The sequence below is a fragment of the Anopheles merus genome, chromosome 2L (genome assembly GCF_017562075.2).
Source record: "Anopheles merus strain MAF chromosome 2L, AmerM5.1, whole genome shotgun sequence".
Classification (NCBI taxonomy): Eukaryota; Metazoa; Arthropoda; class Insecta; order Diptera; family Culicidae; genus Anopheles; species Anopheles merus.
Genome location: NC_054083.1, coordinates 33098069 through 33116704, shown reverse-complemented (window position 1 = coordinate 33116704; position 18636 = coordinate 33098069). Strand labels below are relative to the sequence as shown.

Here is an 18636-nt window from a genome sequence, read left to right as displayed (position 1 = left end):
CGCATAGATCCCCGTGGTGCGATAAAAAAAACTGGTGTCTCCTGGCCACTACCACCACCGCCACCAGGACACCGGTGACAGGTGCGCTTACCTTGATGATGGCATCGCCAACAAACAGCTGACCTGTTGCGTCGGCCGCCTGGTCCTTGTAGATGCGCGATATCAGTATCGGCAGCTTGTGTTCGGCGCCACCCTTTATGCTGAGGCCGAGTCCTCCCACCTTCTGGCGCGTGATCTGTACCATGCGTTCCTGCGCGGGAAAAGAGAGAATGCGAAATGATGAATATCGGGCTGAACTTTCGACGGATTGCTTCCGTTCGCTTTAGAATGTTGTGGTGTTGTTGTAACAGGAAAGTAAACATGTCATCATTAATTTTCACCGGTAAGAGGATTCTTTGCCTGGGATCGGAATAAATTGGAGGCCACGGGTGCGTACGTGATATGGTTGAGATAGCAGACTTGAGATAGCGTTGCTAGAAATCTGAGTGGGTATTCCCAACAGAGCTGGCATGCGATGTAAAGTAGGATGAAAAGTGAGGAACATGTTATTTTTGTATTCTGTGTGTTATTCCAAAGATAAATTTCAATTCTTTTCTTAGATTTTTTTTTATAAAATTGCAATAAATTTATACTCAGTATTTAAAAACAAGCAAATTAAAACTAACAACGAGATCAGCTATTTTATACAAGGTGTCATTATTCAACCTGGCGCTAGAGAGGGCCATCCGTGACTCGAGGGTGGAGACTACGGGAACCATCTTCTATATGTCAACTCAGATCCTGGCATACGCTGATGATGTCTATATTGGTCTGCGGCTCTCCTTTGTAGCAGAAGCCTACCAAGGGATCGAGCAGGCGGCAGAGAATCTCAGATTGCAGATAAACGAGGCAAAGACCAAGCTGATGGTGGCAACATCAGCTGGCCTACCAATAAATAATCAGAATCTACGTAGGCGGGACGTACAGATAAGGTGAACGCACTTTTGAAGTCGTCCCAGAATTCACCTATCTTGGGTCAAAGGTCAGCAACGACAATAGTATAGAAGCTGAGTTGCGCGCAAGAATGCTGGCAGTCAACCGGTCATTCTACAGCCTGAAAAATCAGTTCACCTCAAAGAACCTGTCGCGACAGACGAAGCTGGGACTATATAGCACCTATATAGTTCCGGTACTCACATACGCCTCTGAGACATGGACACTGTCCAAATCTGACGAAACCCTCTTAGCCGCGTTCGAGAGGAAGATGTCTAGAACGATTCTTATAATGACGAGCTATACGAGATGCACGGCGACCTCACTGTCGTACAGCGTATATCAAGCTCGTCAGGCTCCGGAGGGCTGGCCATATTGTACGCATGGACGACCCAGTCTGTAAAGTCTTTTTAGGCCATCCACAAAGACAGAGGAGGCGTGGTAGGCCCAAACTGAGTTGGCAAGATGGCGTGGAGGCGTCCGCTATTAAGGCCGGGATAACGGCCTGGCAGACAAAGGTGCGAGACCGTGAGCGGTTGCGGATACTCCTGAGGCAGGCCAAGACCGCAAAGCGGTTGTAGCGTCAGATAAGTAAGTAAGTAAGTAAGCATCATACCTAAGAGGTTGAGATTTTATAGGAAAAATCATATGTCCATTTTACAGTATTATATTACCTAAAAGTCAAATAAATTGACCATTTTCTGTAAATCTAATAACAGGTGAGGGGTTAGTATTTACCCCTAAGACCATCATTTCTCGGATTTCATAAATCTCTGCCTATCTAACCTCTACCAGCATCGATTTGCTAATGATTGCAAAAGTCACAGTACATAAATTGTGAAGCTGTAATCGATCCTTTCGTTCGGTGTATCGACTAATTAACCTCCAGCTGTTGCTCGTGCAAACAAGACGCTGTAAAAGCAACCATCAATGCATGATAATTAGCAACTCTCCTTTCACTCTTTGCCAATGCAAACATGTTGTTTACAATTACAGTATCAACACCAACTTCATCCCATAAAAATCTGCATTTAAATAAACAAACACAATTATCAATTGGTTGGCTGGCTGGATGGTACGGCAGGCTCTCTGCTTAGTCTGTACCAGCACTATTATCTCAGGGGTGATAATGTAATCATATGGTTGTGTGGCCATCAACAAAGCACACTGGTACAGCCACCAGTGCACTCCAGTTGCGTTCAATTTTATTTTATTTGCCAGCAAATGCTCACGCGCAATCCCGAACAACAACGTTTAGGTAATTGGTTTGGTGCATTGGGTTATCTCACTCTCGGCCACACTGGGTGTGTGGTGTAAGAAAACAGTTCAGACTCCTGAGAAAGATGTCCAGTCAGGGCCTGGGCGTTGGAATGCCGAGCGAGAGGCAAGGAACTGAAAAGAAAAACCGGTGCCAAAGCGATAATTAGTTTTTACGGCCACCAATCGACTAATGTGGTATCGGTTTAATGGGACTCAAACGATTAGTCGAGAGTGTGTGTGGTGTAGAGCTTTTTCATGCCGGCATCAATGATACTGCAGCAGGAGGTGGTAGGAGGCAGTTCCATTCCTCCCCGTATTTGGTGGACCACCACGAATTCGCTCGTCCTAAACAGCCCGCGGCGGTGTTTGCTTGGCCGGTGTCGGCGGTTTTGTTTTCGTCATGTTTTCTCGGTCATGTTTGGTTGGTTGTGTTTTTGGTTTTCGGCAGAGCAGAGTAGAGAAATTTGCCGCCACCTTTCAACGCAAGATTAAGCTTATCTCACATTAGCTTTAATAACAAAAAAAAACACTCACTCACTCATGTATGCGTAACCTACTTAAGCTTAAGCTTTAACTCAGGAAAATATCGGTGAAGAAGACCGCTACGTACACAAGCTGGCGATTTGGTATGACCTTTTTATTGATTCGAGAGGTTAATAGATTGTACTGCCCGGAAGGCAAAACGTGCCACTCGCTTACGCATTTCTAGAAAGTCAATAATGGCAATCGAAAGCATAATAAACGTCGGTTGTGTTATCAGCTGTTTATTGTTTGTACTGCGTGAGTGGAGTTGAAATGAAGCTAACATTGTGCAAAATGATAACAGTGCGATCTTCCAGTGGCTTTGCTTAGGATAGATTATTAGTCTCAAAAGGTTCACGAATTTCATAAGACTTTGTGAATATATTTTATGTTGGATCATTTACAAAGAAGGTAAATTTTATAGTTGCTTTTTACGTACAAAAATGCACATTTCTAACTTGTTTTTTATCCATTATTTAGAGTTAATTAGTATCTTTTTCGCAGCTTCAATCTCCAACAGAAGACTCATAACTACAGTTACACAATGGCACTGAAAATATACCTATGTCAATTTGAGAATTTGTAATATTTGTAGTTATTCCAAAAACTTGAAGAAAGGTGGTCCAAAAGCACAAGAACAATCTTTGCTTTATATTTCACAAGCGAACCTTTCTGGGCCCAGACAAACAAAGGCAGCAGATTTTTTTTATCAGATATGGCTATAAAATTGGAGAGATGTGAAAAAATTACAATAATTAATGGATGTTTAAATAAATTGGGGCTTTTGGATGTTCAGTTATGGTTTTTGCTACATTCGAAAGCTTTCATTACAGTAAAGATGTTCTGTTTTTGGAGCATTATTGTGTAATTCCAGTGAAACCTGAAATAGCTGAAAGTCTTGGTATGTCCTTAGCTATTCTAGCTTTGTCGCAAACAGCGAAGATCTGCGATCAAAACTGAAAGATGGAAGGAGTACTTTACGCAATTGTTTGGAATAATACATACAGGAGCATCAACAAAAATTTTATAATCTTTCAAGAAACCATAATTAACAAAGAAATTCACATCGTATGAATTGTTCAGAAAATACGGATGCCTCCTCACCTTCGACTCGATTGGCGGATGGGTGGCGTTGGTGGGCGTCGGTGCGGGTGTGGTCGTGTCCTGCTTCTGGATCGTGATCATCTCCATCGACAGATGGAGCCGGGCGAGCTCTGGTTTGCTTTTGCCATCGCTGATCATCACCATCCCGGTGCGGGTCTAAAAAGAGAAGCAGCAGCAGCAGTGAGCGATAAAACCCATATCATATCATACCATCCCGATCGACAGCACGTATCGCGCATTACTGTCGTTCGAACGCGCGCCCCTCGTCGCTACTTACCTTCAGATTCTGATCAACTTTCTCTTCGATCGGGGTCGCCATCTTGGACGCGTTGATCTTCATATTTTGCCGGACAGTCTAAGCAAAGGAGCAGAGAAAAGCAGAGAAAAACATATTACTACATGGAGAAGGGTTGGAAAAACTCCCGCCCGCTTTTCGTGCAATCACGTGTGCCATACCGCTGTCCCTCACTGCATTGCACCCAACCGACCCGGCGGGGGAGGGCAGCAACGATCGATCAGATTGTAATTAAAATTTTATGAACAAAGTTTTGCACCGGGCAGCTTTAAAATGGAGTTTCGACCCGGCCTTGCAGTGCAGCTAATATTCTTTGGCACGATTGTTCGTGTTGGGCCTTTCCCAGTACGAAAACGCGCACCCATCCCCATCCCTCCGGGTGAAGCGTGACGCGGCTACGCGGAAGAAGCTGATTAAACTTAGTCAATTTTTCATCGCCTGGCTGGCCCTTCTCCCCGCGTACGGATCGGCTCGAGCGATAGTAGAAAAATGGGCTACGCCTTTGGCCCGTTCAATGGTCACGAGCGAAGCTTAGATCGGAACTGTTTACCCGTTTGGGGAAGGTTAGTTCTTCCGCCAGCGGCACGCACTCTATCAAAAACCGATTGCTGGCAATATCGATTTACTGCGAAATGTTGCATGCAACGTGGAACAACAAAAGAAAAACAACCAACAGGGGAACTACTAATCGATGGATCTTAACACAGCAACAGCAAAACAAAAAGTAGTACGAGAAAAATCGGACACAAAATTAACACATTTTTCTAACCCTCATTTTATGGCCGACCACCTCGGTGTGGTGGAATAAGTATGATTAAATATAGATTACGATACGCTTTTCCGCAGCTAATTTCATCCAGCCAATCATCCGTAACGGGCGAGCGAGAGGGGTGCTTTGCCTAATTCCCGAGGCAAACGCTTTTGCCCGGGAAGAGTTTGCGAGCCGTTCCGGGAGGAAGAAAGGGAAACATAAAGAGGTGAGCAAATAGATGCTAGAGCGCCTCTCCCAGCCAGGAAGACGATCTGTTCGGGGAGATGAATGGTGGAGCTGTTGGTGGTGCAAAATGAATGAAATAATTACACTAAAGTGTGTTGATGGGCAGAAGCACAAACACACACACACACAGACACATTTCTTTTCCAATCCACCCGGATCCGATTCATCAATTTGAGTGCGTGAGGGAAAGGAGTGGTGGGAAAGAGAAGAGGGGAACCCAACTACCGTGAACTCCAGCATCGCGGCTTTGCGAGGAAACTCACCGCAACACACACAGCTCGAACGCTCGGCCCAGACAAACTGGCTCGCTCCGTTTTAATGGCAAGAAATTCATCTTGATAATCATTATTAACTTCGCCGTTTTTGCTTCGATCTCGCCAAACGTGGTGCGGTGTGGCCAACGCGGCAAAGGCTGCTGATGAGCTGCTGCGGCCCGAGGAACGCAACTGCCTGCCCTTGCTGTGGCCAGGCGCATTAGCTGCCTTGTGGAGCTTAAGATGTAATTGCTATTCGTATTCGTAACACGGGAAGAGACAGTGAATGTGCGTTGTGGTGGTAACGCTTTGCATGATGCATGAAACTAGTCATTTTAGGTGAGCTGCACTCTAAACCCGGTCATCCTGTGCCGGGGTGCGAATGAATCGCGTGGCTGCCGTGGCGGAGGGCCGACAGTCAAACATGTTCCGTTTCGACAACGGAAAACACAAACCACCGCAGAGCTCATTTGTTCAGCAGAATGGCGTGAAGGAGGGGCAGGGGAAGTTGGGGGGGGGGGGGGATGTAATTGAAAATTAATTAAAAATTACATAAACGCTTGATCGACCGATCGTGTAATCGTTGAAGGGACTTTGGTGGTTGGAGGTTTTCCTCCGGTGTACGATTGACTTGTTCGTGCATAATTATTAGTACGCTGGGTTAACAATTATCACTTTCTAGTTCTGCCGGCCGCAGGATGGGTGGATGATTAGCATAGCACCTAGCTACTCTGACTGAGCAGGGTTTTCACGTCTTGTGCAAGAATAAGGGTGAGCTCATAGAACATTTAGAAGCTGGTGAGTGATCATTTGGTGACTTCTGTTTTACTGGCCAAGCAAGGCTCAGATAACGCTGATTAATAAAATATAAAACATATCTTCGAGTGTAGAAGCTGAAGAAAGCTCTAGCGATGGAAATATGGCATCTGAAAATAATCAATTTGTTCTTAGTGTATGAGTCAAAATGATCAGTTAAATCCTGCACTCACTCATGAAGCATGAGAAATTGTTGTTAGTGAATTGATAGTTGGTATGAAGAGTTAATTCACTCTTTGAGATTTAACTCTAGAGAGAGATTTTAATCTCTCCAACGGTTTAGGGCAATGTGAATGATTTGCTTGTTTGCAGCAAAGAGTTAACTAACTCTCTCATTTTTGCTCATAATGTTATTTAATATATCATAAAACACATCGTTTCAACCCTCAAAAACATCCTTAGTCTATGGACAAGAAAAGTTCCAAAACGTATCGAAAACGGGACAAAAGGAAGTCTAAAAATCTCAAGCAAGGAATTGCCTGTGTTCAAAGACATTGCTTGTGATTGTATTTTAATTCTACCAATGACTTCAACGTTTAAAACTTGTAGTTGACTTTATTTTTTGATTCAAAATTACACTTCCCAATAAAATGTTTACTAAGGATAAAAAATACAGTCTGAGAAACCCTGCAAATGATGACTTTTCTGGAACGAACCTCACTCTCCCTCAGAAGGCTCGAACGATACGATGGCAATTAGTGGAGAAATTATGTTGTACAGATAATTTAATCCAGTTTGTAAGATCATAACGAATCGGCACCAGGCAAAAGAGAGCATTGACTATTTGTTAGAAAAGATAGCTTAAACGAGAAAGCATACAGCAATTGATCAATTTAATTTGAGTGTAAATATTGTTGTGGTCTGGCAAAACGCTTTTTATAAGCACCAATCGTTATCGCCAGAGAAAGCGCTAGAATAAACATCGCCACAAAACACCCGTCAGCCGTTAAACGGTGCAATTTGCCGTGAGCTGTTTCCCGGTCTGTGGTCGTTTAAAGCTCGACGAATCGTTTCATTATCCGTTAAATTGTATCCCAGCGTAATTTATTGAGCTTATCAAGCAAACACATACAAAAAACCATCCACCATCCAATTTCCGATGACGCCTCCTTTTTTCGTTCGTGCGAAGATGGTCCACGAAAAAAGGAGTTCGAAAACTGATAAAGCGGAAGATCATCCCGATGAATCTTCTTTCGCCCTTGCACGCTGTAGCAGTGTTTGTAATGAGTTGCAGCACTTGTGAAAATTTTACTCATTAATCAATTTGATCACGAACGAAAACCCGGCTCCCATGCATTCGAGTGTGTGTGTGTGTGTGTGTGTGTGTAAGATGTGCAAAGGCTTGCAGCGGAGCACGCCTGAAACCTACTGGGTGGGTTGTCCTTTGGATGTTTCACCTTTTGCGCAAAAAAAATGAAAGGAAGGTCTTTCGCAAAACCTGCCCCGAAACTGATACGGTTCTTCATCATGTCTGTCTTGTCATTTTTTTTTTTGTTCACCCCATGCCCCACAAACCCCAAACGCAGTTGTCCCAGCTTTCTTAGCCTTTGCTTCTGATGATTGTTTTTGGGGTTTATCATAACAGAATCATCGGGTATCGGAGGTCCCTGGTCCTGCCCGGAGATGCCTTGACCGATGGTTTGCTATCTCAGCAATCCAATCGACAACATCACAATCAACTGGTCAGCGGAAGCGGAAAGGAGTTGGAGGACTAAAGTGGAAAACCAAATAAATATTCTTCTAGGGCGGTCGTCCTTTAACCATGACCCAAAAATTGGGCGCACGTTGCCGATCGAACGGTGTGTGTGTGTAGTGTAGAAATGGAGGGTTAGGCTCTCCGATATTGAGCAGATATGGGAGGGAGTTTGCAAAGAACACCCAAATCCTTCCTTCCCGCAGCGTAATCAAGTGTTCTCAATCAGTAGAAGTGGATCAGCGCGATTTGATAAATATTTGAATTTGCAGCCGGTTATGGATTTGCTTAAGCAAGCCGAACATAAATATCGGAGCTTTTCGGTGGGGCTTTTGGGAAGCATATCGTAACACAATGTAAATATCTTTGTAAATTGTATTTAAACACAGTGCAGCCATACTCGCTCGAATGTGAAACGAAGCAACTTTGTGTCGCACTGTTAGAGTGTGCTCCGGGGAACTGTTTTCCAAGAAACGTCTCAAGGACGGCAAACCTTTTTTCGGCACTCGGCTTCCCCTGGACGCGCTCTCAGTGGCTTATGATATATTGGGGCCATGGGTTGCGTTTTGTTGGACCTCTTTTTCGTTCGTTTCTGCAAAACCCTCCTAAAAACCACCCGTTGAGTTTGGTGGATTGAAGTTGGGGAATTTGGAGCACACACAGTTGCATGTTGCTGGATGACACGGTGCGCCGTATGGATTTACTTCCTTCTCCCATCAGTCTCCCCGGAATATGGACCCTTTTTGTAAGCTCACCCCGGAAGGGTATCCATACAACAAAAAAAAAAATCCAGCTAGCTCCTGCTGCGAAGCTTCTCATACGGTCTTGAATGCTTCTGAGAACACACTTCCATCCCGTTTGCCGATGCCGATGCTGTACCAAGCGATTGATCTTAGATGGTTAAAGCCCCGGCCCGCGAGTTGATGGCAATTGTTTTGATATGCTTTCTGCACCGGAGCTTGCCATATCGCTGCCGTGTGCCGGCAATCGAGAATCCGCGAGTGAGCAATATTTTCAGCACAATGAATAATAAAAAAGAATACCAACTGCGCGGAGAGTAGCGAGCAAATGGGTGTGTGAGTGGGGTTCTAAGGTGGATATGAAGGTTTTTTACTCTGCTGTTTGTGGAGGAAGTTTTCGTTGTTTTCGTTGTTGAGAGCTTCAAAGTTTTATACACCAACAGTATCATAATTCTTTTGAATTGTATCGTTTGCAAATGGTTATTCTGCTTTCTGCTGATTGTCAATTTGTGTGCGAAGATGATTATTATACTTCCATATGACGGCGAATACAATAAATAATATAAAACATAATGTGATTCTTAAAGTTGTAGCTAAAATAAGGCTTAATGGACATGATATTTCAAACATTTCATAAGATTGTTCTTAACTTTCATAAGATGAGATACGACTAGTTACTTCATAGCATTGGAATCATCCGTAAAATATCATATAAACTCTGAGGTATTACATGTTTCATATTTACTACGGTCCTTTTTTACGGTATTTTAAGTAAACACAAAAGGTTTAATTTTAACATAAAGACATTGTAAGCATTACTGCAACGGGCATGTAGTGAAAAATGTTCAACAATGCAATGCTTTCTGTGTTATCCTCGCTCTACTTTCTCTCTAAAACGCTTTCCTGCTGTTACTGAAAATGTCCTGTAGGTGTACATTTGCAACACGCTGCGCTACAAGCCAACGCGAATAACTACTGTCAGGATGGTTGGGATTTGTCAGCCAAGTCAGCAGCGTACGAAGGACGCACCATACGAACGAACAAACGAACCTACTCCCAGCAGACTCAGTCTCACTTGGCATTCGAGTGGGGGGGGGGGCGGTGGCGCAAGCCCCAAGCTCACACCCACAGCTGGGCTTATTGCGAGCCTTTCGTCAACGTTGCTAACGCCACAGGGCTGCACTTCGCGTACTGCACAGTTGCGCTGAACCGTGCCATCCTACCGTCGATGGCTGCTGGGAATGCTTCATCATCGCGATTCCAGTTTGAGTGGGATCAGAAGCATCTGGAGAAAGACAAGAGAAAAAAAAAAATGCTCCGCAGCAACGCTCCTGTCAATGGGTGCATCGATTTCGAGGCAATTTTATGGCTTGTGCGCCCGCGTAGGAGCCGCAAAAGGGCTGCAAACTTTGACACATCTGCGGGCCATCCGTCGCGTTGGTTTTTGGTTCGACATCCCACGCCACACATGACCTCACCGAGGGTGTGCACCGCTGGGGCAGCACCTCCATCCGTTCGCGGTATCGTATGGGTGGGTAATTTACACCTTCAAATTGTACCGTGCGTTGGGAGTGTCGGTTGGCCGTTTTGCTCGTATTTCTTCGTGTGATGCAGTAAGGAGGCGAATCGGGCGATGAAGCAATAGATTGAATATTGTAAGTACAGTAACCTCCCCTTTTCCTCCCCCCCGCGGAGACTGTAAACCTAAATGGGGAAGGTTTGGGAATAGCAGCAACAAAAAGTGGCTGAAGGGAAATAAATTACATTTGCAGTGTGAAAAATTACTTCTGCTCGATGAGTAACTCCCAGCGCTGCAGGCCTCCGTTACCAGCAGCAGCACACTGGAAGCACACTGGTTGGCTGCAGGTCATAGATCGTTTGGAAGCAGAACGAGACCGAGACTCTTCAACGGCAATAAAACACGGCGACACCATCGACGACATCATCGCTTCATCAACTGGCGCGCGCATTTACAGTAACCAACCAACCAACCAACCAACCAACACCTCACCCATTACCGATGTTACCGATGGCAAAAAGATCCCGCTGATAATGTATACTGCGATACGTGGTGTGCGAAAGGAATGCGGGTGGTGTGGGGAAATACCCCTCGTGTGCTATTTTCTAGGTCAGTAGGGTTTTTTTTTTGTGTGCTCTCGCATCCCCTATTCGCAGCTGCATTGGTTGAGGAAGAATTGTATGTGGCAACTTGCTTTGGGGATGTTTTGCAGCAGCAGAAGCAGCAGTAGCTGCAGTGGGAGCAACATCAGCATGCAGAGGGTCTGGTGCTATCGCCCCACACCATCAGCAGCGGCAACGGTAGCATCAGCATCATCGTGATCGCGCCCGGGCATCATTAGTGCTGCCCGGATGCCGCCGTTCGGCCTCTGGTGGTGGCCACTGTCGGTCTTTGTTTGTTCGTTTGTTTCGGGAAAAAAGCTCAACTCGCCCTCCCTCTCTCTCTCTCTCTCTCTCTCTCTCTCTCTCTCTCTCTCTCGTTGCTAGAGTGCAATGCTTTTTCAGCTTATGATGTATTGCTATTTTTATCACTGATTTCATACACCACTTTGGAACAATTCGTGTCCGCATTGTGCCGGTTGCCGGTTTGTTAGGATGGGAACAGAACAGTCGCCCAAGGGGTTTTTACCCGTGCGGGGGCCGACCGGTTGAGGCAGACTATGTGCGGGCAGACCATACATACGGAATGTTTGACTTTGTGCTTTATAATAGGCGTGAGATTACCGTTGTATGGGTAACTGAACCAAAAGTTTAACGTTAAAATAGGGTTTTGGATATTTTCTATAAAATTTAAAGTACAAAAAAGTCCTCCAGAACAATACAAAAGAGTTTGAGAAATTTGGAGGACAAACAATTGTACGGTTGTTTGGTTTGAATATTTGATTTGATATACTTTAATACTTGTATATTTAATTTGATGCATATCAGGGAATAATAACCAACATAACATGGTAAAACATAAATAGAAACATTCAACACCGCATCTAAAACAATCGTTTAAGCATTTAGTATAGAAGAAAATTGGGACGGTCTGGTGGTACCGTGCGAAGAAGCATGAGCAAAAAAATAAGATGAATAAGTAAATTACATAAAAAATGAAGACATCTATGGAGGATATGTTTCGCCATGATGCTGTATAGAATTGGTAAAATAATGAACGTAGCGTAAAAATGACATACGAACGAACATAACAGAAATCCTTATTTATAAACAAAGTCGATTTAACGAAAGACACATAGATTTTTTATTTTAAATATCAGGTTTAGATTGGGAAATAAGTGAAATATGAGAAAAGGGGAAAGTTAGTATTATACATATCATTGAAGTTTTTAGCCATCAGTAGAAGTATAGAAACAAAATACATGAGTAAACAAAACCTGTTTGAAAATAACGAAAAGCAGTAGCAAAACTAACACAAAAAAATCACAATCAGCCAAATACGCGAAAGAATGATTTCATAAACATTTATCAATATTAATTTTATCAATTGTCTTCCTGTTGATTGCTTGGTTTGGATACAGATGACAGAGTTATATCTTAAATTCTCGTTTAAACATCATTTATCCATTAGTACTTGGCTATTCAACCCCAACTTTTCCTATTTTACTGCCACTGGCCCACCCTTTGACCCGGCTCCTTGGGGGATATGGGTGTGCCTAGTTGACCTAGTGATATTTTCCCACACCTCGCTACCCATTAGAGGCATCTGTTTCTCCCTGTAACACACAGCCACACGGAAAAAAGGTAAACTCGCGAAAAATTTCGCTCTGACGTCCGTGTGTCGGTATCCTCACGAGTCCTCACGAGCAAGCGAACTAGCTGGCAGAGCGCGATATTATACACGCTCAATATCGATGATGCACGATCTGTTTAGTGACGCTGCTGTGTCCCGGGCATGAGTAAGGCCGCCTCGCAGATGCATCCAGCCGCGGCGGACGGATGTTTGGATGTAACGAAGTGCCGGAAAACAAAAACGCCTAACAACTGTTTCAACACCCCGTCGTTCCGAGACAGACAAACAAAGGGAATGGAAACGGAAAGAAATAAAAAAACAGCGAATGCTGCTGCAGCCAGCCAGAAGGGGTCACGCTTCCCCATGCATCGCTCCGTTGCTGCCACTTTGTCTTTTGCGTCTCTGTAGATCCGGCTTTGTGCCGCTTTTGGTGTACAGAACGCGCCATGTGAGTGTTTACTTTTCTCCGTTCTATCACCGTAAAGTCATCGTTTTTACTTTTCTTCACCCCGCGTTGCTTCACGTTTACAACATCAAATGGGAAGAAATGCAATATGTGCACATGGATGCACGGCTACACTGCAAAACGGTAACAGTGGGAGATAACGAAACGAAACGAAAAAAAAACCCGCGTCCCATTAATATTCCGGTGCAAGACCGGACGAAACAGATAACTAATTCGATGTACGCGACCATCGTGGGAAACAATTGTAACGGGAAGAGAGTGAAACGAAGCGTATGTGAGCGTATGTCTGCCCTGCTGATGCTGGACGCAAAACTACGGCAAGCATATCGGGCAGCGAATCGAAGCAACATGACAATACACGTCGACGACATCCGTTTGACCTCTCCCTCAGCGGGACCGGCCAGGGCTGCAGGGCTCTTCCATGGCGACTGCTACACATACAGCCGATAGGATACAATGTTGTTGTTGATTTCGTACATTTAAAACCCACTTTCCAGACACAAACAAGCGCAGCATATCACCAGCATATTGTGTATCAATCGGTCGCAGGCGATCGCTTTGAATGGTTGTACACAAATTGTGCAAACAGATGGACACAGCTGTTGTTTTCTTTTGGAGTTTGGAGCCGGGCTAGCAACGGCTTCGTAATATGGTTTCTTTTTCTTTCGTATGGATGTGAAGTTTGCCCCCCGGGGGGAGCTCGCGAGTTTGTTAACAAAATTTAATTTCGCGATGCAATCAGCGGCAATCGCAGCAGCAGCAGCAGCAGTTGATTCAGGCATTTCGCATTTGCGCTTGCCAAAGCAAAAGGTGTGCGAAAGATGAATCAGACAGTCGTCGTCACCCGCAGCCGTAAGTCGATTGGTAGTTTTAGGAGAGAAGGGAATGATTTATAGTTGAATTTGGCTGCTTGTTGCTTTGCGTCGATGTTCAATTTGGGTTATGATTCATTTGGGGATTTGTGCGGGGTTCGAGTTTTGCATTCAGTGTTATGCTACTCTGCTTGGTTGTGTTGGAATGGAGTTTTATTTCGTTCTTTAAAAAAATCCTTCATTCAATGAGTGAGGAACGATTGAACCAATAACAAAAAATCATTATTTGACAGAAAGTGAAAAAATATCAAACACAAGGTTTAAACAACCATATTTAACAGGTCACGGAGGGTACGTTATTGTCGTCTGTAGATTTATACCGTGTTTTCTCATGATGTTTTGGTTATTTCTCGTAATTGTTTGAGTTCGTCTGACAATTTATTGAGCGTTTCTTAGATTTGGATCCAATAAAATGTGAAAAGCATCCGAAAATTCTTGGGAGTTAACCATTAAACCATTAGAAAACCCTGTATATTAAAATCTTATCTTTTTACTGTGTTTTAAGCTTAAAAATTAGCAACACCATAAAACACTTAAGCGTATTTTTGTTCATTAAAAATTTAATTGTTTAACTCCGGATATTTTTGTTCATTAAAAGTGTGCAACTCCCGAGACAGTCAGAGGACCAATTTCTACTTTAATCTACCACAAGATTTTTTATGTTTTGTGTGTATGCTTGTATGTTACTCTCAGCTCTCTTATGTTTGATACGACCCTAAAGGCGGAACGGAAAACCCTGCCAACGAGAAAGCTCCTGCCCATTTCTTCAACTCGTGTCAGCGTACGATCAAACTATAAAGTAGTTTACATAGTGAACACAATGCACAGAGCTCATGATTACCATCACTATTTGTATGCTAATAGAGCCAACCCTCCGCCCCACAAATGCACACACATACCGCTCACAATTTCAACATCCCGACTCCAGTCCCAGAACCCCGTTGCCCCCGATATGTTCAATTTCTTTCACTTATTTTTCCAATCGTTTCTCGATGCATCGCGCGTTTGCTGCGCGCAGAAGGAGCTCCGCGATCGATCCGTTTTTGGGGTGAACGATTTCAATTTACATTTTAGACAAACTATAAACCAACCCAAATGCAAGGTAAAGAAAAAAAATATATCGAATCATTTCTCATTCAGCACTACGGACGCTCTTGAAGTAACCCTTGGAAATGCCCCGGTACTTAACATATGCCCGGAACACAAAAGCGATCAAGTGAGGAGCGATCGATTAAAGTGAGGTTCGAAAGCGAAGCAGAAGCGAAAAACAAGCAGCAAACTGAGAGCCGGACCCGTCAAGCAAGAAGGGTTTTTTTTATGTGCAGCCACTGCCAGGCAGTCGAGGTGGTGCACGCAGGGCAATAATCATCGTCAGATCTATCCAATGCGTGAGAGCAGCACGATATGCAGCTTTTGCGCTTCTGCGCCCGGGTGTCGGCTCACGTAGACATTAAGCAAATGCACAACATATGTGGGGCGCGGAAGCGAAACATCACCATCACCATCATCATCATAGGTCATGCTCATGTTGCATATCGCATGAAAAGGAGGTGCAGAAGAACAACAAAAAAACAAAAACACAAGCTTCCCTTTTCCTACATTTGCTTCGCTCTACACCCTTACCTGCAATCACCTTGACGAAATGAAAGTGCTACGGGTGTTACGGGTGCGATAAAAAGAAAAGGTGACGATAAAATTCGAGCAAAAGCGCACCAATGTATATCACACACCATCATTCCTGCCCGGCGTGTGTATTTATTTTCTTTCTGTTTTTTTTTGTTGTTGTTCCATTTGCTACACTGCACTGCACCTTGTTATCTTGTTTTGGCTCCGGTTCATCTCCATCCCATGCCGCGGAGGTTGTGCTTACTTTAATTCATCACAAAAACGGCTTTCAAAGTGGCACTTCAGACTTTCCTAGTGGAGCGGTGGGAAATAAAAACCGAAACACGAAACACGCATGAATGAATGCTCCCTGCGTGTAAAGGGAGGAAGAATGCACCACCACAGAGGAAGGGGGGGGGGGGGAAGCAGGCAGCAAGGCAAAAAAAAACCTGGACACGCACATGAATGCGAGCCCATTGATCCCGAGCTGCAGCACTTACATAACCTACCGTAAGAAGAAACGCAAACGGAAAGGACGCGCACCAAAAACCGTTGGCATGGCCGACCGACCCGAAACCCTCATCCTTCAGCACTCGGCAAGTGGTACGGCGAAGAAGGACGGTTTTGATTGATACCCGAAAGTGTACATGATTAATGTGATTAATCGGGAGACCTCTTTTCACTAACTGGAGCGTTACGGGAAGGTTCGATGATGTTAGGAGGGGGCCACAGGACGGGAATGCGTAACCCACCTCAGAGCAACATCAAACCAATCAATCAAACGCACTTTTGATGAGCTTTTTAACCAAACACACTGGGGAGAAAGTATGTGTTTGGGTAGTGTTACTGCCTCTCATCTATAACTCACCTTTCTAGATCACATTAAAGCAGAACCTTCCTTTTATCGCTTCATCGCTTTTTAAAAGAAATCCGCTAAAGCTCTTTGCAATTAAAGCATAAAATGGGAACTTCAGCGCCGAATGAAACGAATTGAACGTCAGTGGCAGAGACACCAAGCGCGCGAATGAAGGCTCCGGGTAAAGCCCAACCAATTGGAAGCATCAAATTGTAAATGGGAAATTGAAAAGCTGCCACCGGGTCGAGCTCGCTTCCAGCTCGAAGCGTTCATTAGTCGTTTGTGGGGGTCGAAACAATTATCGACGCCTGCTTAGCAATTCCAATATTGCTGTTCTAATATTGAACTTTTGGGCAGCATGGTTTGAAGCTAATTATTGACAGTTGGGCACGTGCAGGGAGCGGACGACGGGGCGGTTGAGCAGTGTTTACAATATAAGTCTCACATTATTAATTCATTTTACCGCGTTACCTACCGCAAAGCGCGATTTTATGCCCACGACAGCACATTAATATTTATGATTCGAAGTCGTCGGGCGTAATGTTTGGTGTAAATTACCACCAAATTGAATGCACACTCGTGTGTGCCCATTTCACTCTTGCCGACCAGCCGACTCGACTGCACTCGAAACCGTCAAGCTGAAGAAGCCTCTTGAGGGAAGTGTCTCTCCCCTTCCTTTGGCACTTAAAAGAAAAGGGGAGTCTCCTGCTTCCCGCAAAGAAGCAGCGTTGGCTACCGGTTTTAATTCCCTTCAGCAGCCAGACACTCACACACACACACACACCCATTACACATCAGCTTTTGCATCGCTGATCTGAGGGTGGAGTGGACAGACGCGCTACAATGTAATAATACGGCATACATACATGTAAATAGTGGCATGAAAATGGAGCACACACGCGTATGCAATCCATCTCGAGGGGAATTATCGATTCGTTGCGGTTTGCATGTTGCATCTCGTGTGGTGGGTGTTGAACAACGCGCCAACAACCGGAAGAATGAATTCCATCTCGTCGCCCAAAGCCTCTGTGGTGTCCCGGCAAAGAGCAAGACGGAGAGAGCGAGAGAGGGAGAGAGGGATTGCATTGGATGATGTATAAAAGTGCAATATGATTGATTGCCGATTGGGATGTTGCGAGCCGTTTGCGTGGAGCGCGTTCGACGTGCTGCGTGGGTTTACGGTGTGACGCCCGTCGAGAGCCGTCCCAACTGTGCTCCGTCCGTTCCCCTTTTCCATGCTGCTTTGTAGTACGCAAATGGGATTAAATTAACATCAAAATATGAGCCGTCGTCTCAAGACAGTCACCGATCTATCTGATGCAGCTGCAGATTGAGCGATGAGGCTGCCCTCCAATAATGATGCCTTTTTTCCAGCGATCAATTCCCGAGACATTTATCCCTCCACTGCGCGAGGAGCACCTCTCTTTCTCCTCCTCCTCTCATCGTGGTGAGTGCAGTTAACAGGATGAATGAATAATGAGCTACGAACGGAGCGGATTAAGATGCACCCCTGGGCGGACGGACGGATGGATGGACGGTGCGTGATCATATTTCAGCAGGGAGACCCGGCTAAGGGTGGGATTACTTTCAATGTTCCCTTTTTTGGTCCCCGCACAACACACACACACACACACAAAGCCGTGGCGCAGATCCGAAAAGCTGGGTATATTTCAACGACCTGTCTCGCCGTCCTGCCGGTGGATAATCTGGGCGCGCATGAATTACGTGACCGACTGCACTGTGCCTCCCGGTTCATCCACCCACCCATCCGAAAGGAAAGGGAAAGGGAAGGCTTATCTCGTTTATCGGATCTCGTCACTTCATATCAATGCGGGCGGGCGTCCACAAGCACGCGCGCGCGCTCGCGCCATCCAAAGCCCTTAGATGAGCTGTTAATGCGCACTCGCTCGCTCTATCTCCGGCTTGGCGGCGGCTCCCTTAGCCGTGCCACAAGACGGATTCTCAAATATGCAAATCTTAGAAAGGCTCGTTAGTTGTGAGGTCTTAGAGAGACAAAATAAATTGAATATAAGATAACCACAAACACACACCATTCCAATTTGGAGACACATAAACAAGCCATTTTGGATAAGCATTAAAGCGCAATCGTAACCGAGGCAAGGTTTGCCGTGTGGCGGTGTTTTATGTTGTCACATTCTGTACCGTCCCATGTGTGCGAGGTGTGGAGGAGGTTTGTGTCTTTTTTGTTTGTGTGTGCGTGTTATCTAATCGCATTAGACGGAGGCGCCGGAAACCGAGGTCGTTGGAAGCTTTACCTTCCCACAAGCTAGTACCCCTGTGGCGCATGCAAACACGCTTCATACATCATTATCAAAGTTGAATTATGTTTGGGTGATTTTTTTCTTCTTTTCTCTCTCTCCCTTTGCCTGTCCCACCCCTCGGGAACATAATTAGAAAGATCAACAACGGCGG

The 18636-nt window shown here is 44.9% G+C and overlaps 1 protein-coding gene across 2 annotated transcripts in view; it reads right to left on the bottom strand.

The window, feature by feature from the left end:
• Positions 1-18636, bottom strand: part of LOC121593187 (gamma-1-syntrophin) — a 59481-nt gene that overhangs the window by 14520 nt on the left and 26325 nt on the right. For both annotated transcript variants that reach the window (XM_041915349.1, XM_041915348.1), the window contains exons 2-4: positions 4136-4213; positions 3859-4014; positions 92-250 (exon numbers count right to left, since the gene is read on the bottom strand). In XM_041915349.1, coding sequence (XP_041771283.1) covers positions 92-250; positions 3859-4014; positions 4136-4198 — 378 coding nt within the window. In that variant the 5' untranslated portion in view covers positions 4199-4213. The remainder of the gene's footprint in view (positions 1-91; positions 251-3858; positions 4015-4135; positions 4214-18636) is intronic.